The 21,866-nt window shown below is 40.3% G+C and overlaps 1 protein-coding gene across 8 annotated transcripts in view; it reads right to left on the bottom strand.

The window, feature by feature from the left end:
• Positions 1-21,866, bottom strand: part of ZNF521 (zinc finger protein 521) — a 232,445-nt gene that overhangs the window by 209,413 nt on the left and 1,166 nt on the right. Inside the window, exons 2-4 of one of the 8 annotated variants that reach the window (XM_074899050.1) lie at positions 21,431-21,485; positions 4,883-4,945; positions 3,775-3,834 (exon numbers count right to left, since the gene is read on the bottom strand). The exons of 1 other annotated variant lie outside the window; for it this stretch is intronic. In XM_074899050.1, the coding sequence (XP_074755151.1) occupies positions 3,775-3,834; positions 4,883-4,945; positions 21,431-21,485 (178 nt within the window). Of the gene's footprint in view, positions 1-3,774; positions 3,835-4,882; positions 4,946-21,430; positions 21,642-21,866 lie in introns of those variants that run through there. 6 more of the 8 variants (XM_074899052.1, XM_074899053.1, XM_074899054.1 and 3 more) reach the window with 6 other exon arrangements.

Here is a 21,866-nt window from a genome sequence, read left to right as displayed (position 1 = left end):
TACAGAGGAAAAGCAGATTAATTTTAAAAATAAAAAACACATTCTGAAAGCAAATATCACAAATTACATGCACAAGGTTCTTTAAAGAGTGAAAACTTCCACTTGGGCAGTTACTTCCAAATAGAGAAGTGGTCTGCAAATTTACACACCAAAAAGGGATGTTAATTAAATAAAAGGACTTTAAGGCATTTTAGCCATTGCTGAATGCTCTGAATCTAATAACTTCCATTGACACTTCATCTTCCAAGATATTTTGCAAGATTAATAAAAGTAGTTAGGAGATCACCACCGTTATAAGCAATTCAGAAAAAGAAATAATTGTCTTAACTGTTGCAAACTGACCCCAACATCATTAAACACTTGTTGGAAGGCAGCATGTGCACATTGCATACTATTAGTTGTTCAGCTCAAGCTCCCAGTTTCATCTCATAAAACTGACAGCACTCAGGGAAATGTGGGCACTGGGTTTGAATTTTAACATGAGTATTTAAATGCTGCACATAAAGTTTACAGACCTGTTTGTTTTAAAATAAGGGTAGCGTCTGACTCTACTTTAAGTACAATGCTGAAGGAAAGAAAAGGGAGGGGAGGGAATTCTGAAGACTTATTATTCAGGAACACTTGCACTTTAGAGGAATTCAGCAATACACACACACGTAGGCACACATGCACCCCTTAATGCACAAAAGCCTAAAGAATCACTCAATTTAAAGCTTCCTACTTAGAGACCAGTTATTAAAATTAGAATCATTTTAAGACTAATAAATGTTTTGCTTCTCCTTCTGCATTTGCAGATATAAACTCTACAGGGACAGAAGTCAGTCAAGCTTATTCCCTTCTGCTGCAACTTTAGAATACATGCTCTAGCCAACTGGCACATTTGTTTTTAGGTCAACACTTAAGTGGGACCCTCTGGGACCTAGGTTTGAGTTTAGCCTACGACAGCTTTGTGAAATGAGTTCTGGCAGTCTCAGCCCCTCTCAATGAATGTATTTCCACTGTGATCCGCTTCCATGAAGAGATGTCACCACCAAAATAAAAAGGTATTTAAAGAAAGAAAATATCATCTGAACACCCTGTGAATAGATACCTTTTCTGTTACAACAACAAATAACTTCCATCAAGAGCTGGTCTAAGCTTAAACAGTTATTTAAACTGAGGATAAACTGCCTTATTTGAACTGCTCTTTTGAAAGACTAGAATAAAACTCATTTTATAAATGCAATATGCATTCATCTATACTTTCTCCTTAACCTCCTGTTCAAAGCTCATGCTCACATACAGACTTCAGGGCAAATGTCATTTATCTCCCACATACCTTACTCACAAATATCTGCCACAATCACAGCCACAATTCCCTCAGCAAAGATTGTCTTCATAGTAAGATTGCCTTTCCCAACATCTGCAAATGCCACTGTCATTTCCAGAGGCTTCCTTGCCCTATTTCAGCGACTGTTGTGAACCATCTGAAATTTTTCAATGCACAACAGCAACAATGCACACATCAGCTCCATCTGCAGATATCACTGAAAATTATCTAGCATGGAAAGGAGGGTTACTTTTTATAAACAGAAATAAATCCAGCCTATTAAGGCACTTCAAAAAAATAAAAGAAAAGAAAGACCAGTTGTCTTCTGTTACTGATTATGTTAACATTATTTATAAATGGAAATTAAAAGAAGCATGATTTTCTCATTACTATGTTCCCTGGCAGGTGGTTCTCCCCTTCCCTTCTTCCTCCTCCTCATAAGGGATGTTATTGCTGTAACTTGGTCTAATAAAACTGCAACTTTGGGGAAAATGAAAAATTGCATTGGCTTAAAAGTGTTGGAGGCAATAAAGCCATGGACTTCAATTAATTTCAAGTATGGGAGCGGTTTAAGGCCAACCAGCAGAAATTCTATTCTGCCCATGTAAAAATGAGGTTTCACCACATTTACTTTTTATAACCCATATAAAAGTCAAGTAAAAGTAATGAATATCTAAAAGCCATCTCAGTGGACTGGCAAAGACTATCTGTATTCTTGAAACTCATCTTACATATTTCTGCCTATGCTACAAAGATCCATAGCTAATCACAAGTAAAACATCTAACTACCAAGCAAACAGCCTTCTTTCCAATCCATTTCACTGCCTTGCAGTAGACCTCCTTCCAAGACACTTCTGCATGGAAAAATGCTGGCAAAAGAAAGGAAAACTTAGATCATGTGGTTATAATTATTACCAGGCAAGGAATATTTCTTCAGCTCAGTGGTAAAGTAAAACTCTGTTGCTCTCTGCTCCCAATAGTGTCCATCGCAAAACAACTGCCTCATTAAATCTCTGCAGTAAGATTAATATGCCGTAGCTGCACTACATTTATAACTTGGTACTCTATAAAAAGCACATTTAATGGTTAGAGCCAGAGCTTAGATACAAAGTATTACTATAAAAACTTCTGGCAGTGTGTACACAGTGTGGGCCTTCTGTACTGCTTGCTCTATCTGAAGGTTTTTTGTTTTTAGTATCAGCACTGCATTCTTGCTATAGGGAAACACAGAATGTTAAATCTTGCCTAGAAGCAGACAGAGAACAACACAGGACATGATGGGAAATAAATAACCAGAAAGACAACTTAGCCATTGAGAATTATTTTAAGAAAAAAATGCAGAAAAGCAATCATTCCTTGTCATATTGATACCAAGTTTTGCAGTCCTCTATTTTTCAACTTCATGTGTCTACAGCAGTATAAGTTTGCAGGTAGCTAAATGGAGAGATAAGTACTTTCAGAAGAGTTTGAGAAATTTCCCATTAAAAAGCAGAACTCTCACTTTTATTTCCTCTTTTCAAACAATACATTTTATGTGCAGAGCTGCTAGAACCTATAAAAGGCACCAAACACCAAACACAAACCCACAGGACACACACACAAGAGAAATAAAAAGTCTTCTAGGTGAAGAAAATAATAACTGTGTTCTTCACCTTCATAAGAGGAATAACTCCAACTGTTCTCAAACAAATTACCTACATGTATTCAGAGATGACTAGCCTTCTAGGAATATCCTTACAGAGTCAGTCCTTACTCCAAAAGGTGACCTCAGCTGAATGAATGAGACTATTCAGATGAGTCAGTCCTGCTCTTCAGATAAAACTCTGCAGAATCAGTACCAAAGACAGAAGTGAAGCATTTCTTGCATTCTCAGGATCATATTGGAGAATAAAAGAACCCTTGTTGTTACTGGGAATTAACAGTTATTTCTTCATAACAGTAAATATCCCTGTGATGCTGACTCAAACAACAGCTTTGTCCACCCAGTCTCACTGATTTAAAATTAAGGAGCCCTTAATTAACTCCTGACTGGTAAGAAATTATACAACAATCCTAAAAGAAATTACCTTTATCCACATATTTTACAAATATGAAAATAGTTTAAGTGGAATGAATATTCAATTTTATCTGAAATGGCATAGGGTGGGGTTTTATGTAAAGGATGTAGAGAAGGATTATTTTTAACCTAAAAGGGGGAAAAAAAGAAAAAAAAAAAAGAGAGAAGCATGCTGCACTTTAGAAGCATCTCACTTTCCGTTGGCTGACCTACAAAAGGCAGTTTCTAATTCTCAGGAATTGAACGGTGAGGGGAGAGGAATGTTATTTTCCATTGCAAGCCCCAAGAATGCATTCTAAACTGAAACAGAGAAAGAAGTGTGCAGGCTTTGCAAAAACACCCCGATACAAAAATCCCTCACACTGTTGTCAAACAGTAAGCAAGCACTAATGAAGGAATTCAGCATTACCAGTCTGTGCGGCTGTGTGTCCCACACCTGCCTGCTGGTCCTCTGTTTCATTTTCTTCTACTGTCAGAAAAAGGTAAACAAAACAAAAACAAAACAAAAAAAAAAGATGTTAGGTAGGTAGCTGAAGTGTTTCAAGCATCTTTACACCAGCTTCAGTTCTGAAAGCCAGTAATGCTTGTACAACATGGGCAAGAAAAGCTGCACTGCAAAGCGCGAAAGTGTAAGACCAGACCAAAACAGAATACATTGCTGTATGGAACTACAAATCTGAGAACAGAGTGACCAAATCGTTTTCATGGCTTAAAAAACCAAATCAAATTTCCTCTGGGATATTTGTCTTCAATGCACTCTACTATATTTGATTATGGAACTAAATGGGAATAATTCTGGGCTTTAAGATTCTACTCACTCCACATGGATAAGAGAAAGCCTTCTCCTGGCAGACGGGAGAGGTGTGCGTGCTAATTCATATATAAGCTTTAAAAAAAATATAATAATCCTATATTCAGTAGCAAACATCTCAGCAGTGCAGACAGCCTTGCAAAGGAGAACTAACCCCATGCTGTTTTACTGTATACACCATGCCAGCATCTTTCCCTTGGCTCACAGCTTTCCAGAGCAGTAGAACTAAAAACAATACAATTCTTGTCAGATTCACTATTCAAAACTTGTTGGGCAAGAGTGAACCTAACAAGAGCCATTCTGCTGCTACATTGAAAAATTAGAGAGCTGTTCTCATATGCTCTGATACGATGCCTAAGTAGGATTGACTCTCCCAAAGTAAAAGTAAGGGAAGAGCTAAAAGGCAGAACCATTTCCTTTTTGTTCTCCCAAAGACTGAGTTCTTTGAGTCAGAGAACAGCGGAGAGAAAAGAATTCATTCTCCCTCCACAGGGGAAAAAGCTGAAAGGGGAAAGACTGCACTTCTGCAGCATTTCCACTCCCAAGAATTCAGAACTCAAAAAAATAATCATGCAACTGAGTTAAAACCCAAAGATTTGGGGTACTTTTCCTGGTTCTTGGGACAAGAGAGTGCAACACTTAGGGTCACATATAAATCTAGACATATATTCAAAAGAAGAGATACATATACACACTCCACAGGTACCTCTTTTCCTCCTCCGCCAACCCCAAGGCTTCATACAACTGGTTGTTTCTAGAATCTGAGTTTCTAGAAAAAAAACACCAGTTTTCATAAGGACACTCTTAGGACACCAGAAACTTGAAACACAGTGCATATATTAGTAAGAGTCAAATACAATCTCTGGAAGACTCTAAACAATCTCTATCTCTGTCCCGGAGCTGTGGCTAGTAAGCACACTCATCAACAGAGATCTGATAGTTCCCCGGCCCTGGAGTAAGTCAAGTATTTCACAAAATACAATTTTATGAGCTGACTGTTTCAACTGAACTTATATTTTGCTGACGTGAAGTTACCAGTACTTCAGCTGTGATAAGACTGTATGATTTTCTTTGTTATGCTGAAGCAGTCATCCCAGCAGTCCTCACAGCTAAAGGAAACTGGTCAGACAAAGAAAGCAATGGGAAAAGCTCATGAAAATCTGAGTTTCACGGAACACATGGTCAAACACAAACTAAACTAAATAGAAAGATTTTTCACTAGGGCAGCACAGATCAGTAAAACTCGTTAGTAAAGCAAGACAATAATGGATACAACTAGTATGCAGTTTAAAAAAGAAAACCAAAACAAACACCACCTTTTGTGACCCCCTTAAAGGCCCCAGTGAAACCTCTGCAGCAGCCCAACCTGACCCTGTCTATGCCCACCATCAGCTGTTGATCTATTTCCAAAAAATGTTCTGAAGAACAAGCTCTAATACTGAAAAATGAGTCCACCGTTCCATCCCTCAAGAGGAAACTCACCTTGGTCATCAGTACCTACTGATAAACCTTACTAAGGATTGCAGACATATCTGTTATCTACCAGTGAAATCCTCAACCACCATACATGTCACAATTCAGTCCAGAAAGTCAGTTTAAAAATGCTATCATTTTTTAAGTTTCAAGATGAAATTGAGATGGCCAAACCTGAACTTTTCAAGAACTGATTCTCAAGTGGGAAACTTTAAAATAGCAGCTACCTACTAAGAAGTAAACAAGATCTGCTTGTTTGAAGCAGATCTCCACTTGTAAGGCTATGCAAACCAAAATGCAAGATCTCATCTTTTCTGCTCTTCAGTACTGACTGTCTGCTGCCACCAGCTGCAGTACCCAAATCTCTCACTGCTAGTCAGAAGTGACTGCACACTGAAATGTGTTCAGCTTCGCAGTGCTGAGAGGTACATCAAACATTTTTATGCCTTAAAATGGAAAAAGGAAACACTGATACTGCCTAACAAATGGTTTTCAGGTATGCAGTTTTGTAATGTGAAAACACGACAGTGTATGTCTTGTGAAACCAAATGCTTAAAACTTCCCTGTTAACTCTAGGGATCTGAAAATTCTGAGAGCGCTGAGGTTTGCTTTCAACAACAGCTGACCGCTATGTCTTTATTACACTAAAAAAAGGAAACCAGTATCAGAGCAGGTTAACTTTCCTGTTAGCATCTTTCTAAACCATTGATCAACCCCTTTAAGGATTCTCAGTCACAAAAGAAACAAGTAGGTCACAACAGGCCACGGCACAAAGAGTTGCTAATAATATTCAACAAGAGTGACATATTTCTCAGGAAAATTAAAACCACATTTAGGGGGAAATATGGTAAAAGGATTAAGAAAACTAGCCCACAAAACCCACAGAGTTAGGGAAATCTTAGCATTAGCACAAATCAACTACAAAATAGCATCTCATTTTCCTTTGCAATACATTAGATCATTCCTCCAACGAGCATGGGTATTTGTTACATTAAGTTAGCTGCAGCTGGTAGCATCAGGTAAACTCTTGACTAGCATTTTATGCCTTTCCACAATCAAATTCTGAAAACTTCAGTGCTATTTCAGCTCTTAGGCCACTGTTAAACTCACCTGACTATGAAAGGTAAATGTGACATGCAGCCAACATTAACTTCCCTTAAATATTATACCATTTTCTTTCAGGAGAGGAAGGCAACTTTAAACAGAACCTACATAGAGAGATGCTCTAAATTTTGCTAACTAAAACCATTTCTCTAGCACTAGCATGAAACGTAACTAAAAAAAAGCCATAAGGATGATATGCAGATAAAACAGTATCATGTATGCACTATTATTAACGCAAACATCAAAATTACCAGTACTCTAGGACTGTAATTGTACATACAGATGTCATCGTCATTACAGCATATGCCACACCCTAGCATAAGCTAAGCTAAATTCTAGGTAACAAAGTCACAGAATACTAGTAAAAGGAGAGGCCTCAGGAAATCAAACCAATAGCTTATGAATCCAGACTATGAATAGGTGATGCTACTGCGGAACAGCACTTCTAGATACATTTGAAACAATGTCATGAAAGCAACAATATTCCTTCTCCCCACAACCATGCGTTTATGACCACAGGTCACCTGTTTTGTTAGCTGTAGAAATATTTCTCAATTGACTTATCCATTCCTTAAAATAAGAAACCATCAAGGCCCTACTACATGTTTTCTCAATGCAGCTTTCAAAAACCAAAACATATAGGAACCCTGAATAATAAAATTTCGGAAAAAGACCAGACCACCACAACAACTGTGGCACCACACTTCTTGAGAGCAATTTAAAAAAAAAAAAAACTCAGTAAGGGAAAACAGAATTCCAGCATGTCAGTTCTATCTCCTATTATAAAAGCTTGTGGGTTGGACAGATACCAGCTTTTAAAATTTTACTGCAAAAATCATATCTCTAAACTGAAGCTGTATCTATGTGAAAGGTTAGGACATTGCAGCTTTGGTACAGTCAGTGTCCAAGACAAACTCTGGTTCCAGTTCAGAGCACCTCTCATGCTTAGCCTGCTGAATGTCAACATTAAGACCAACTATTCCTTTTTAAACAACAAAAAAAAAATCAAAAACCCCCAATACAAAAAACCAGAACAACCAACTAATCAAGTAGTACCATCACGGACAGCCAATGAGGAAAACCTGTGGGAATTTTGTTATAGAGGTCCTAAAAATAGAATTAATCTCCTGACTGCTCTACAGCAACACCTGCTGATCAATGAGGATTTCACCCCTCTTGCTTAAGAGTCTCTTCAAGGGACACATGGTTAGCCTATAAAGGAGAGAGATTATTCTATAAAGTTAGTACAAAATATACACAAATTTTCTAGCTTGCAAAATCTCATTCATATTCTACTGACTAACCAGGATTCCCCTTCACTGAAAAGTTAATCTGTAGATTTAGTACCCTAAGGAAGAGCACAAGTCATTTCTAGTTGATGCCTGGGAAAAACCTTGTATGGAAAAGAAATGGATAAAATTAGAAATGTGAAAAAGGACATTTTCACTGAAAGGGAAGCCTTTTGGAGAAATCTGGCTAAGATTTATGGCTTCTGAGCTATTACAAACCATAATAAAATAAAAGCAAAAGATAATTGAAAAAAGTCTATTTTCTTCTAGTCTAGGTGGGTTAATAAATTTTTAAAAAGAAAACTGCCCCAAATGCCTGAGCCTTTTTTCAGCTTGTTAAACAAAGCAGAAGAAGCCACATACCCCAAAATAAACTATAAAAATAGATTGCTATTGATTTATTCCTTCCTAAAACATATTCCTTGAGAGATGTGAAAATAAACCTAATATAGCAACTAAGACTGTCAGGATAGGAAGTTTAGAATATGTATTTTTAACCTGCACTTTGCATTTCCTATAATTCAATACTTAATCTATACATTTCCATTAGCATATGATTAGTAATTCAATTTAAAGCCATCTTTGCACAAAAGCCTTTTCTTAAGATAGTAACTTTGCCAAGTGCATCTTCAATCTACATGTTTGAATAATTTCTGCAGACAAGTAATAGAGACACTAGCTGTATTAGCATAATCAATACACAATTTACCGAGTTACCCAGACAGAACAGAAATAAAACGTGTGTGCCATTATTTCAGTACCTACAAATGACTGTAATTTCTGGAAGTATCTCTGTACTTTTCTTTTCCCTCCTCCTCACAGCCACATAAAAACCAAGAGGGCATTCATACTGCCATCATCTACAGGTAGATATTAAGTATGATTAGACAGATTAATCACATAGCAGAAAGCAAATTTAAGAGACAGTTAGAGGAGGTGCAGAGTATCCTCTAACTCTATTAAAGTCAATGGATTTTGAAGATGTTTCACACTTCACAATAACGTGCTGTGGAAACACATCTCCATAAGGGTTCAGTCAAAATACAAACCTGAAATTAAAGAAGTTACAGAGTAGTATGAAATGCAGGATCTCATGTCAATGCACCACATGCTCAGGCTACACCTGCCTCCACTTTCTTCTCTCCCTAAGTACCACTGGTGCTCTAAGACTCATCTTTTAAACTCTTTTGGCCAACACATGCAAGCGCAGGATTTCACACCTGGCTACGCCACACATGCAAGCAGCAATTCAGGGGGTGACTCCTGGAAGTCAACAACCATTTCAGACTGCTTCATAATATCCTTTAAGATAACTGACATTCATCAAAGCTCAAAACTACTAAGAAAGTATTGTTTTCTGAACAGCTTCACCTGGTATCAGTACACATCTATCAGCTCCTAGCCAGAAACCTGATTACCATTTTGACTCCCAAATGTATATATGCACCCAATGACTTCAGTGTGAGAAGAGTTGGAAAAAGAAATACATTTGCATATTAACATTTCAAATATCTACATTCCAGAACTCTACTGAAAATTAGTTCTGTGTGTAGCCACAACTGTATAAAAATCCAATTAATCATATGCATGAATATTTGTATTTCTGATTTGTTTTCCTTTGTGCTGTGACACACTCCTTTTCCTATTTCTACCTCCCTAGCATTGTAACAGTGTTCTCTTGATATTGGAAATTATTATTTTCCTTAAAAGATTCCTGTTATATAAAGCATTTTTCTTCTTGCCTTTGCTATTTCCAGAAGACAAAGCCCCTCTCAGCATTCATATTTTTTACTCCTCTCTTTAGTCTGTCCCAACACTGAGCCTGGGTTTTTTTTTCCCCTAATGTTCTTGTAGAAAGACTGAATTAGGAGTTCCCAATTAGACTGCAGTGGTTGGAAAATATTATTCTTATGCTAAAATAAAGTATTTTCCTAGGCAGCACATAAACATAAAAGTAATAAATACACTTAAGTGCTTAAGAAATCCTTTGGATATTCTTCCAACCCTTGATCTCAAGAATGACGGTATCCAAATGTGACAGCCTAAAGACATTCAGTTTTACATAACATTGTGTGCAGAAAAGGCAGAAGATGCTCTTTCCTGCAGCAGAGGGAGAATTCTACAGAAACCTCCCCAAAGCTACGGGGTGGGGTGGGGGTGCTGTATCTTTTTTTTGCATAGTTGAGGTAGTAAATTAATTAATCCTGCCCAGAATGCAAACTTTGCCTCCCTAATCATACACCTTTTAACCAGATTAAGGCACATCTACATATACTCATATTTTTATTGTTTAAAGTAAACCAATAATGGTATGATAGATTTTGAAAAGTACTTTTCTCCAAAGAACCTTAAAGCTTTTTATAAACCTCAAGTAAATTCCAGACATCCCTAAGACTCTCTATCATGCAATGTAACAGATTATAACGGATCTCCGAGTCCAATTGAGGACCATAGTGAGAATTAGCAAAGTAAGAGGGAATCTCTCTGCAAGTCAATTCTCAGTACCAGGTTGATGACTTTCAGCTGTCCTGCCTGTCTTAAACCGAGTATTCCACTTCCATTACTGACAATATGACTGTGAGCATCAAGTCTATTTTGAGGAAAGACAGAAGTTAGGAGGCTAAGATAAATTTTAAGCCTAATTACCAAACCCAATACTTAACAAAAATGCTTTCAGAGTGATTCCTCTCTGTATACTGAAACTATGTATCACCTAAGCTCAGAGGGACATAACCAATAATTTCTGGTACTCTACAGACCTCTATTTTCATCTGTGCTTAGAAGAGAGAAAATTCATTAAACAATGTCTACAAAAGCCTAAACTCAGCAAGAGAGCAATTTGAATCAAACTGACGCATGGATCACAGAATCTCAAAGTAACCAACATTACACAAATCTGAGGTCAGGTGATGTAAGGAAGGGCTATGAGGACCTACAGTAAAGGTTACAGTAGATGATCATTGCCTTTGAAAGTTAAGTCATTTATTTATCTGCTTAAAATGAGGCACTTAAATTGAAGAGTTTGGGTTGTGTAATAGCATTCCAACAGCAAAACAAAATACAGATGCATGCTTTAGATCTATTAGCTAAAGACGTACATTTATCTGAGTCAAAAAACCCACCTCCTTTCAACTGAGATTACCCCTGATTTACCAGAGATCTCCATCTGTTGTGTACCAGGGTTTTTTAAGTTTCTTTTTGATCTCTCAAACTCTCTGCTCTGTTCTAGATGACTTTCCATCATGTAGAACAGCACTCTGGTCTATATCCACAAAGGAGCTTAGAAGCCCCAAAACTAGTGAGGAGACGTTGCCTCTAAATTGTCAGTTCTGCTTAGATGCCACTCAGGGCAGGCAGTATCTACAGTTTTATCATCCAGGCTTTCTCAGTGCTGTGCAGCTCAACACTGAAATCAAACCCAAGCCCCACCGCAGCTGGCTAGTGGAAGATTAAATATTCTCCTGCCTTCCCTGGCTTTGGACACAGTCTTATGGGCTGGTTCTTCAGAGTTTACATACCATTCCCTGGTTGCTACAAGATAATGGCAGAAAATGTGCGCATTGAAATACCTCTTGCTTTCCCCCTCTTGCCCACACGCACTAGTTAGATCACTCACCCAGGATGTGGGTGGCACCAGCTCAACTTTCTTCTCTGTCAGAAGGATTTGTAGTCATGTCATGAGCTTCCTAAGAAAGAGCACTTACCCTCAGACTTGAGGTGCACTCATTTATTGCTGTTGAAGCTTCCATACCTCATCTACAATATTCAGTGAACTGGAAAGAAGGAGAATTAGCACAACACCTTAGACTTGTGGTTAGGGCACCCACATGGGAAGTGGGACACATGGACTCCAGGTATTGTTTCACTGAAATAGTCCATCAGAAGTAATACTGCAGTAAGTACTTGGCAGACCAGGATCCAGGTCTCCTCTTTCTTCATTGGTACTCAAGCCATTAGAGCCATGAGTCTTGTGTATGAGTGCTCTTTCTCACCCTCTCGTCCAACAAATACTTAATTACGCTTTTGAAAAGGGAAACATAATTGACAAAAATAAAAGGGCAACTCACACTCATAGCACAATATGCTGCTGTGTAATGACTGATGTACTCCCTGTGAGATACAGATTCAAACACTCTTAGACAAAGCACAGAACAGAACCCCCGCCTCTCACATTCTAGCAGAGCAAATAACTCTCCCTCTTCAGTAAAGGGGAGAGGAAGAGCAGCAGCACAACCCCTCACTTCCTTCAACCTGTTCCCTATCTCCAAAAGGCTGGATCAGATATGTGACTGCTGTGAGATACCCTACTGCACTAAGTCACCCACACCTAGAACAGGGAAGGAGGTAAGATTCACTATTCCTTACAGGTTTGTCTCCTTAAGGTAGTTCCTACTCAAAAACGTAAACTCCTAAACCTATAGAAGATACATATAATACCTATGGAATTATATAAATAATCCAAATGCCTCATGCAAATTGACTATTCCACTAGGCAACCAGGCACCTGTAAACTAAGCACTGCAGTACTAGCATCTTGCAGCATGCAAGCCCTTTTTTCTAGACCTAGCCTTAGAGGTTTCTGACCTTTCTTCACTGATTTACATTTGTATCTGGCAAGCAAGTCTTCTGCTCAACAGATTCACCAGAAATCACAGACCAAATGTTTTCCTATGCTCTAGCTCTTTATAACTCACGTAACAGGATCCCTTCCCAGAGGCTGCATGCACAGACCAATAGCACCCTATTTCCTCCTCCCATCTTCACAGTGAAAATGTTACATCAGGCATGGATCTTGACATCCTGTTGTCCTGGAACCAGTGAATCAGAAAGTTCCTTCCTTGCAATTGTATTCTTTGGAGGTGGAAAATAATTAACTTCCCCACCCCCTCCTCCTTCCTACTGCCACTATCAAAGTTAGAAATTCACTTGACTCTGGAAAAAAAAAAACAAAAAAACAAAAAACAACAACAACCCAACAAAAAAAAAAAACCAAAACAAAACAGCTATCATCATTCAGTGCCAGAGAAAGTTTTGTTGATCAAAGCATAGCCTAGTCTTCCCAAGGACACTGCCTCACTACATCACATCACCCAGTCCAGCAACACAGCAGGTATTTTATTTTTGTTTTTAAAGTTCCTTTCAAGAAGTTAATGAGTCAATAATGGAAGTTGAACTTGATAGGTTACCAAAAGAAATGAAAAACAAAATCAAAACTAAAAAAATCAATTATAATGGAATGCATTGTTTGAAATCTATTTTCCTGGCAAAACAAAACCTAATAATAGTAAGGGCACAAGTTTCAGGGACTGTATTCAAAAGCCATCTATTGTGCAGTTAACGAAGACATTTAGTCTTAAAAGTGCTCTAGCTTTTCCACACTCGTGTGTAACACAGCATCTGTAGTAGGAGAGAGATTTTGAACTTCCTGTTTGGTAAGGACAAAATTCCTCTTCCAGGTTATTGCCTGACATGGGAATAAACTCTCCAAAAATGGGGTTTGGAAAGGAGGGAAGACACCAATACCCTCACTATCCTGTGCATTCGTCCTCAGGGCAAAAAAGGTGTTCTGCTTCAGTCAAGAGGATGATTAACTAATGACCAGGATTGTTTCAAATTTGTAAGAAGGCTAACTAGTTATTACTGATACTTTAAAGAACCATAGTAAGGCCCTATCACATTAAAAAAGAAGAAATGAGGGTGGGGAAGACACTATATGAACAGATACATAAATGACTTTAAAAAATCTTGAAGGACTAAGAATCCTCACCTTAAAAAGAGAAATTACACCTAATTGCACCTATATTTAAAAGTGAAAGTATTAGATGAATCACTTACTCAAAAAACACCCCTCTGTCCCACTCCCATGATAAAAAAAAAAAAAAAAAAAAAGGGGAAAAAAACACAATGAAGACACATCCCCCCAAAAATCTAAAATTTCCCTGGGCATTAATTGTGCAGAATTGGTAAGTAATAACCCTTCTGAGTACACATTATATGGATTCAACTGTACAAATAAAAGTTGCAGGATAGCATGCACAACATCACTCTAGCTGAAGGAGAATCTAAAAGGCTCAAATGTGCACACACCAGAAGAACATGGATAACCTGGACTAAATCCTGAAAAAGGAGGGGGGAAAAAAAAATCCTCTACATCTTCTTCTCCATAATTATGCAGTAGAGAGGGAAAAAAAAGTGTTTGAAACTAAAGGAATGTGAAGTGAGGGGGAAAAAAAGTGACCAGTATTAACTAAGACTAAATACTGAGGACAAAGGACCTGGTTCAAAAACCAATTGGAAGAGGGCAATTTTGTGCAGTCTTACTAATGTGCGCACAGAAGAACATAAAGCAGATTTTTTTGGAAAGTAGGAGGGCTGAATGAAAATGTTAATTATAACATGTTGTAACAAGGATACCCCCAAGATCAGCCCTATCTTTTTTTTGCTACAGCATAGTCCCTAGGCATATGGCTAACTACTCCTTGATCATTATCCTGGCTAAAACTAAAGCTACTGAAGTTTAGGAGACTCATATCTAACAGAATTTCTTTCATCTCTAATAACTGCTAAACTAGCATAATTACTCACACTTGAGGTGAAATAGAACCCAAGTTGTCAAAAATTAAAGTTAAGACAAAAACAAACCTCACCACCTCTTCTGGTCTTCTGCATGTTCATCTTTTGTCAGAATCCTATGCCAACTGTTTCATTATGATTTAGAAGTATTTAAAAGCTGCTTTTGTGCTATCTGACTTTTGTAAAAGAGTGCAACTGAAAAACTTTAATGCTTTGTAGTAACACACTACAGAATATATTTGAAAACAGACATGTACATTTTCACAGTACCAAACAAAACAAGCCCAATCCTTTGTAGATCTGTATGTTGTCCCTTTGGGGAAAAAACATACATAGTATGCCACAGTTCTGATATAAGTGAAATAGCACATTTTCCCCACCCCCAGGTGGGGCTGATTTTGAGCTCAGGTAGCCCTACAGATTCCCAACGGAAACCATAAAATACAGCTGGAAAGAGATGCTAAGAGGTCTGTCTTAAGGTATCAGTGTTTATATTGTATTTTAATCAATCTTAAAAAACAATTCCAATTATCTTATTTTCAGTGTTTTACACAGAAAAAACACTGAATCCATATGATCTACATACAATGTTAACAGTTCTTCTACATCCTTTCCTCATGTACAAATATTCAAAAGGAAGACTTTTTTCCAAAACGCGCAAGTTTCAAAATACTGAATAGTGCTTCAGAACAAAGAAATGAGAGCTACTAAAGTAGTTGTAAATTAGACTTAATGAATTACAGAGCGACATAAAGCCTTTCAAGACATCTTAGATCATGGCGGGTAACGTTACCCTACACATGTCAGATAAGTGCCTCCATACTGACAGCTTCCCTTCTTACACAACTTAACATAAACTCAGGAAAACAAAATCAAACCAAATCAAACCTGCAGCATATCTAAGCCTCTTAAGATTGCCTTTGTCACAAGATTTCACCTTTATGAGAACTAGCAGGAGTACAACCGGTAGCTGTTTAGATGCAGCTGTTTGCATGTTCACTCCTAATAGTACCTGCTCCTAAGAAGGAGATGGTGATGGTCGATAGAACTCACGCTGTCCCCAAAAACGACTGGGTAGCATTATTGTAACCCTTCAGCTAATCAAGACCATCGATACCGCTATGCGTTGCCAAAGTCAATGAGTATTACTAAAGGTTAGGAACAGTTTTGTTGTTACGGATTTTCTTAATATATAAAGGAGCTGGGGCTTGCTTTGGCAAGTCAAAAAGGGAACACTATAAATAGCCTGCATTATAAAAAGATGCTAATCTTAAATCCTCTTTGTAATTTGTTTTTTTCATGTACTCTTTCATGTTCGATATCTTAATTTTTGCCCTTTTTTGGATGGCCAAATAGAAGCCAGCAATCCACTCATGCATCAAACAGATGTTTTTGCTTTTCAAGGCCAAATGGAATCTTATGAATTTTTTGTTCCCTCCCTATAAAATGATGATGCCAAAATAACATAGTTCCTGAAAACGGCCCGTTCAGAAAAAGTTCTTTGGACTGGCAATACTGAAACTCTATGTCAAGTTCACAGAAACCATGCCAATACTAATTGCTGTTTTTGTTTATGCTGGATTGATTATAGTCTAATCAGCAGACAATCTAATGACTTTCAAGTCTAGTCCATGCAATTTGGAAGCTGGGGAGGGTTGGGGCTGAGAATAAACATTCAAATAGTTGACAGATCCACAGTAAAGCCTACCATTTGAAGAGGATACGAATGTCAGATTCTTTCTAAACTATTGCTGCTATTAAATAAGATTTTTGTTTTAATCCACTACTGTTTTACCTTCCTTGGTACTACACACCACCACCTGCACCTCTGTACGAAAAACATCCTTTTGCTTCGAATTTATAATGAAAAAAACAAGTCACATTAAAACACAGGTACATTTATTAAGTTCACCAACCCTTTGCATGAATTGAGTTGCAGTTGTAAATTCAGTCGGGATGGAAAGAGTACCTAGGTTTCCTCAAAAAGAAGGAACAACTTTAAGAGACACTCTGGGCTTGCCAAAATATTTCAAGATACAAGCCTTCTTTAAGCAGAACATAGATATATTAGTAAAATATAGCCGATAAATTTTTCCTTCTCATCTTTCTAGGATCTAACATTCAGTAATTTTACTTCTGCAGTCCAATGTGGGATACAAAATTACAATGAGTAAAAATTTACTTTAAAGTAATAAGAAAGTATTTCTTTTCTTTTTTTTTTTTTTTTTTCAAATAGAAATCACTTCCAGAGATCCGGCGCTTCTTTTAAATGTGTGGGACAGTTCTGGTTTCCTTGTGATGGCTTATCTAACGCCTACAATTTCAGTGATTTTTCACGGGTGACTTTAGCACAATGAATACTACCTGGCTTTAGCTTAGAGAAACCCAGGTTTAACATTTAATAGGACTACATTTTCATTCAGGTTTGTATAAAGAACATCAAGTTTTCTTTGCAAGTGACTATATTTTTGTAACTGTTTTTAAACAAAGTTTCTCATCAAAAGCCGGTAGTAAGGGCAGAAGGAAAAAACTCAAGCCCTCCCAAAACTAAAATCCCATAAACCAGAATGGGGAGGGAGGGGGGAGGCGGTCAGTAACCTAAGTGTGATACCTACAAAGCACGCCAAGTCACAAAAAAAGGTTCACCATTCAAATGGCCAAGTTAAACACGATACAAACGAGCTGCTCTCTCCCCTGCCCTTGCTTTCTCATCTCAGGGGGTCTCCAGCACGGTTTTACTTAGGGAATGGCATTGCCCTTAGGTGTTAGGAGTTTAAGGAGTCATACCAATTGCTGTTCTTCAATACCCTTCATTTGCACAGTGGCTCTTTCGGGGCTTCTACCCGAGTATCGAATCTCTGACTTATCTTTCCCCACCTGCTTTTCTCCCGCTATCCTCCCTCCCCCACCAAACGCATTAGGTGATTTTGATCAGGTCAATGATACCTAATAGATTTTTTTTTTTTTGCTTTTTCTGAAACTAGCCAAGGAAACGGGATAAATGAATCAGTAGAATGAAATATAGGTCAGGACTGATGAGTTTGATGCAACTGATCCTTCCTCTGCCTAGAAGAACCTGGCAATTGAACTTTAATTCCTCCTTCATAAAGTAAAATAAGATGTTCAAATTACAGGTTTTTGGGGAAGTTAAATAATTTATTCTCCTTTTGAGACTTTTTTTTTTTTTTTTTTTTGCCACAACCCTGTAATATATTTGTAAGAGACAGTGCTTTTCCCAGAAAATCTTATTTTTGCTTGGAAAGATGTTTTTACTATTCTTAAATAGTAAAGGGGCTTATCTAATGTTAGCCATGCCTTTTTTCTTCCCTAGATCCAAACCTGAGATGCAATCCTCACCAAGAGCTGGGGGACAGTCAGACCAAAGTTGGCAAGAAACCAAAACAGGGAAAAAAAAAAAAAGGGGGGGGGGAGAGAAAAAGAGATAGAAAAGGAATGTAAACAGAAACCAGGGTAATTCAAAAAAGTGTATTTTCAAGAAATAGAAGAAATTTAGTCATTAGCAAAGTTCTTAACACCCACCATTTCAGATGAACATTAGTTTCATGCATACAATATAAAAAACTCAATTGTCATTTTGTTTTAATGTATTTACCTGCCTTGTATCAGTATTCCCCTAAGATATAAGTTTCAAATTAAGTTATCAAAAGTGACAGACATATCAAAAATATCTCTTATATCTTCCTCCCAGAAAGGGTTGCTAAGTACATGACAAATTGGAAATGTAATGCGTAACTCCATATTTTATTTAGATGTAAAACAGCACTCATGAGTTTAAATAACCCATTTACATACATTCAAAGAATAGTTTTTCAGATAAGCTATTTAAAATACTGTTTATTTTTAAACTGTAGAACTATATTTTGTACTGACTGAATCAGTAATACTTAAGAAATAAGGATTTTAAATAAATGATGCATTGGAATTACAGCTGAACTTCTCGCAACATTAGTTACAGCTTTTGATTGTTCACTAAAAACGAAGATGTAATAATTGATGGGCAGACTCTTATCAATGAATTTAAATGCTATGTCTGTGCAAGCATCTTTCAACTTCCCAGATAAATCACATTATTAGCCCTTTCAGAAATCTTACAATCGGACTGCTTCTGGAATACTATTAATCCACTCAGAAATTGACATGATTCAAGGAAAATAAAACAGGAAAATGAAAAAGATATTTGAACAAAGGCCACCAAAAATGATAACCTACTCCCCAAAGGTAATTACTGCAGCAGTAATTACATTTGATGATTGATTTACTGCCTGGTTTTAGTTGAAAAATAGTAAATAAGACACTGTAAAGAAATCTCTATCATCTCTACCCTGAACATTAAGCGGTTTTCTTAAGACAGTAGTTTATTGTCAGCAAATCCAAGCTACTCCATCTGAATCGTACAATGTTGCTGTTTTCTCATTTTAGGGACTCTCAGGCTACTGATACTACGTAGTAAGAAAGGCAAAGCCCATACCTCCACATAAAATGGAAGCTGTATCTTTTGTTTTAAATTAAGTGTGATGTTTACAAGAAGATATTTGAAACTAACCTCCTCTCTGTAACGCAGCTAACAAATAAACCAGAGTAAAACCATGACCAATGTCTAGCAGGAGAAGACTTTCCTCCATTTCCCAATTAATTCTGAACGCTTATTCCTTTGCACTTAATACTTGGAGGTCTAAGCCTAGCCTGCAGTTAAAGTTTCCCAGCATCTTCTTGCAAATATGGTTAATTGGTCGCTCTCCTACTGGCTCCAAAACTCTTATGCGCACGTAAATAAATCCTCCCTGGGAAGCTCGGAATATAAGTGCGCGCCCAAGCAACAGAACTTTCATTGTGGTATCATTTTTAAAAGGTAAGGGAAGAGCGGCTCGTTTGTTCTTCACAAGATGCCAAACAAAAGCACTACTGAACCGCGCAAACTTCGGTAAACTAGATACAGACGGCAGCAGCAGGTAAAGCAGTAAATTCAAGGCGCCCTTTATTCCCTTTTAAAATATCTGGAGCGTTTAAAATAAAGAAGAAAAAAAAAAATTAAAGCCTGGTCTAAAGCTCACTAAAGTCAACAGGAAGACTTTGAAGAGGGAACTCCTGGAAAGAGTTGTTTCAAAACGAAGGGAGTGCAGTTTTTTGCCAGGTCCTCCCGGACAAGTCCATAAAAGCAGACCCCGCTCCTGCTTTCTAACTATGAAGCTGCGCTGGTTTCTAGGCACTTAACTCCTGGTGCACGCCAGCCTAGCCGAGAAGAAAACAAGGCCTGCCGTCAGCCACGAAGCGGCTCAGGATCACATCCCCGGCCGGGGGCTCGCCGGGCTCCGCGCTCCCGGCACAAGCAGCCCCCCCGCGCCGCACAAGTTGCCCTCAGTTCCGCAGGCCTTCCTCCCCCAGCCCCCCCGCCTCCTTCCCGCCCCCACCCCCCCAAAAAGTAGACAACTTAGAGATGTTCTGACCTGACGCAACCCAGGCTTTATTCAACTTCACTGCAATGTACAGACCAACCTGGGTGGAACGCGCCCATCCAGAGAGAGATGTTTATTTGAGGTGACAGCCACCCTCAGCCTCCTTCCCCGCTCGCTGGCGGGGAGCAGCCCCTGCCCGCCCGGCCGCCGAGCCCAACGGCTCCCGGCTCCTCGGGGGGCGGCCAACGGCTCCCGGCTCCTGAGGCGGAGAGGGGGCGGTGGGGACGGGGACGGGGGGCGGCCAAGGGCTGCCCGCTCCTCGGGGGGCGGGCGGACGAACGACACCCCGCGCCGCGGCGGGCCGAGGGGCGGCGGCGAGGGGCCCGCCGGGCCGGCGGGGAGGGGGCGGCCGCGCCAGGCCGCGAGGGCGGGGGCAGGAGGGGGCGCCCGGGCCGGGACGCTGCCGGCCCCGCCAACGCCGCACAAGCCGCCCTTTGTCCTCCTCCGGGTCCCGGGGCTTCCCCCCGCCTCCTCCGGGGGTCCGGGACGAGTCCCCGCGACTCGAGGCTCCGGAGGGCGCGCTCCCCTCGGCACCACCGCCCCGCACCGGCACCCCCCCGTCCCGCTCCCCTCATTTATGTATTGACGCCGGTGTTTATCTGCTGGCCCCGCAGCCCGCCGCCGCCCCTCACACATGCCCCCTCGGCGGCGAGGGGCCGCTTCACGTGACAGCCGGCGCCACATTCCTCCACAGCCCCAACTCCGGCCCCGCGCGGGGAACTTCGGCCCGCCCCACCCCCACCCCGCGCCCCGAAACTTCCCTCGCCCGCCGGGACGGGACCCCGCCGGGGACAGGACGGGGCGGGGGTACGGGACACGCGCAGAGGACGGGACGGGGAGCCGCAACTTTTTTATTATCGATTTTAAAAGCACGGCTGCTGGCGGGCGGCCCGCGGTGCTGCCCGCACCCGCGGAGGGAGGGAGAGAGGGAGGGAGGGAAGGAGGGAGAGGGAGGGAGGGAGGAGGCGGGCCGGGCCGCGCCGCGGAGCCGCCGCAGCGGGCTGTCACCGCGTCTCCCGGCGGCAACTTTTCCAGCGCGGCGAGTCCGGGTCGCGCCGGCCGTTTCGGGTCGGGGTGTCGTCCCCCCCCCCTCCCCCAAGACCCCCCCCCCAAACCACACACCCCCCACCCCCCTCCCATCTTTATTTTGGGGTTGTTAGCCGCGAGGGCGGTTACTTGTTCGGGGGTGCCGCCGGCGGAGAGGGCGCGGAGGGAGCCGCGCAGCGCGGCGGAGCGGGGCTGGGGCTGCCCACCGCGGCGTTCACGGGAGGTAGAGAGAGAGACAGCGAGAGGGCCGGGGGAGGGGGAAGGGGGAAGGAAAGGGAGGGGGGTAGTACTTACCTTTGAGTGATCTTGGTTTAGCTTGCTTGCGGCGAGACATCCTAAAAGCAAACAGCTGAAGTTGTTTCAATTTCAGCCCTATAAGAAACTACACTTCCTTATAACCGAGGAGACCCTGCAAGACTTGCGCTCCTCCGGCGGCTCCCTCGCTCCTGCCCTCCCTCCCTGTCTCCGCCGGCGGCTGGCTGGGGGGCTCAGCGCCTTGTCCAGGCAGCTGCAACCAAAACTTTCCAAGCTTTCAGCCCCCCTCCCCCTTTCCCGATCCCCACCACCACCACCACTCAAAAAAAAAAAAAAAAAAAAAAAAAAAAAAAGCACCAAATCAGGGAAAATACTTTCAAATCCTCCAAAAAAAGAAAAAAAAGAAAAAAAACCACAAATACCGTGACACAGGGGAAAGGAGTCCGGTCGTTAGTATAATAATTTCTTTTTACTC

The sequence above is a fragment of the Athene noctua genome, chromosome 2 (assembly GCF_965140245.1).
Source record: "Athene noctua chromosome 2, bAthNoc1.hap1.1, whole genome shotgun sequence".
Taxonomy (NCBI): domain Eukaryota; kingdom Metazoa; phylum Chordata; class Aves; order Strigiformes; family Strigidae; genus Athene; species Athene noctua.
Note: the sequence above shows the minus strand (reverse complement) of the source record. Positions and strands in the feature narration are given on the sequence as shown.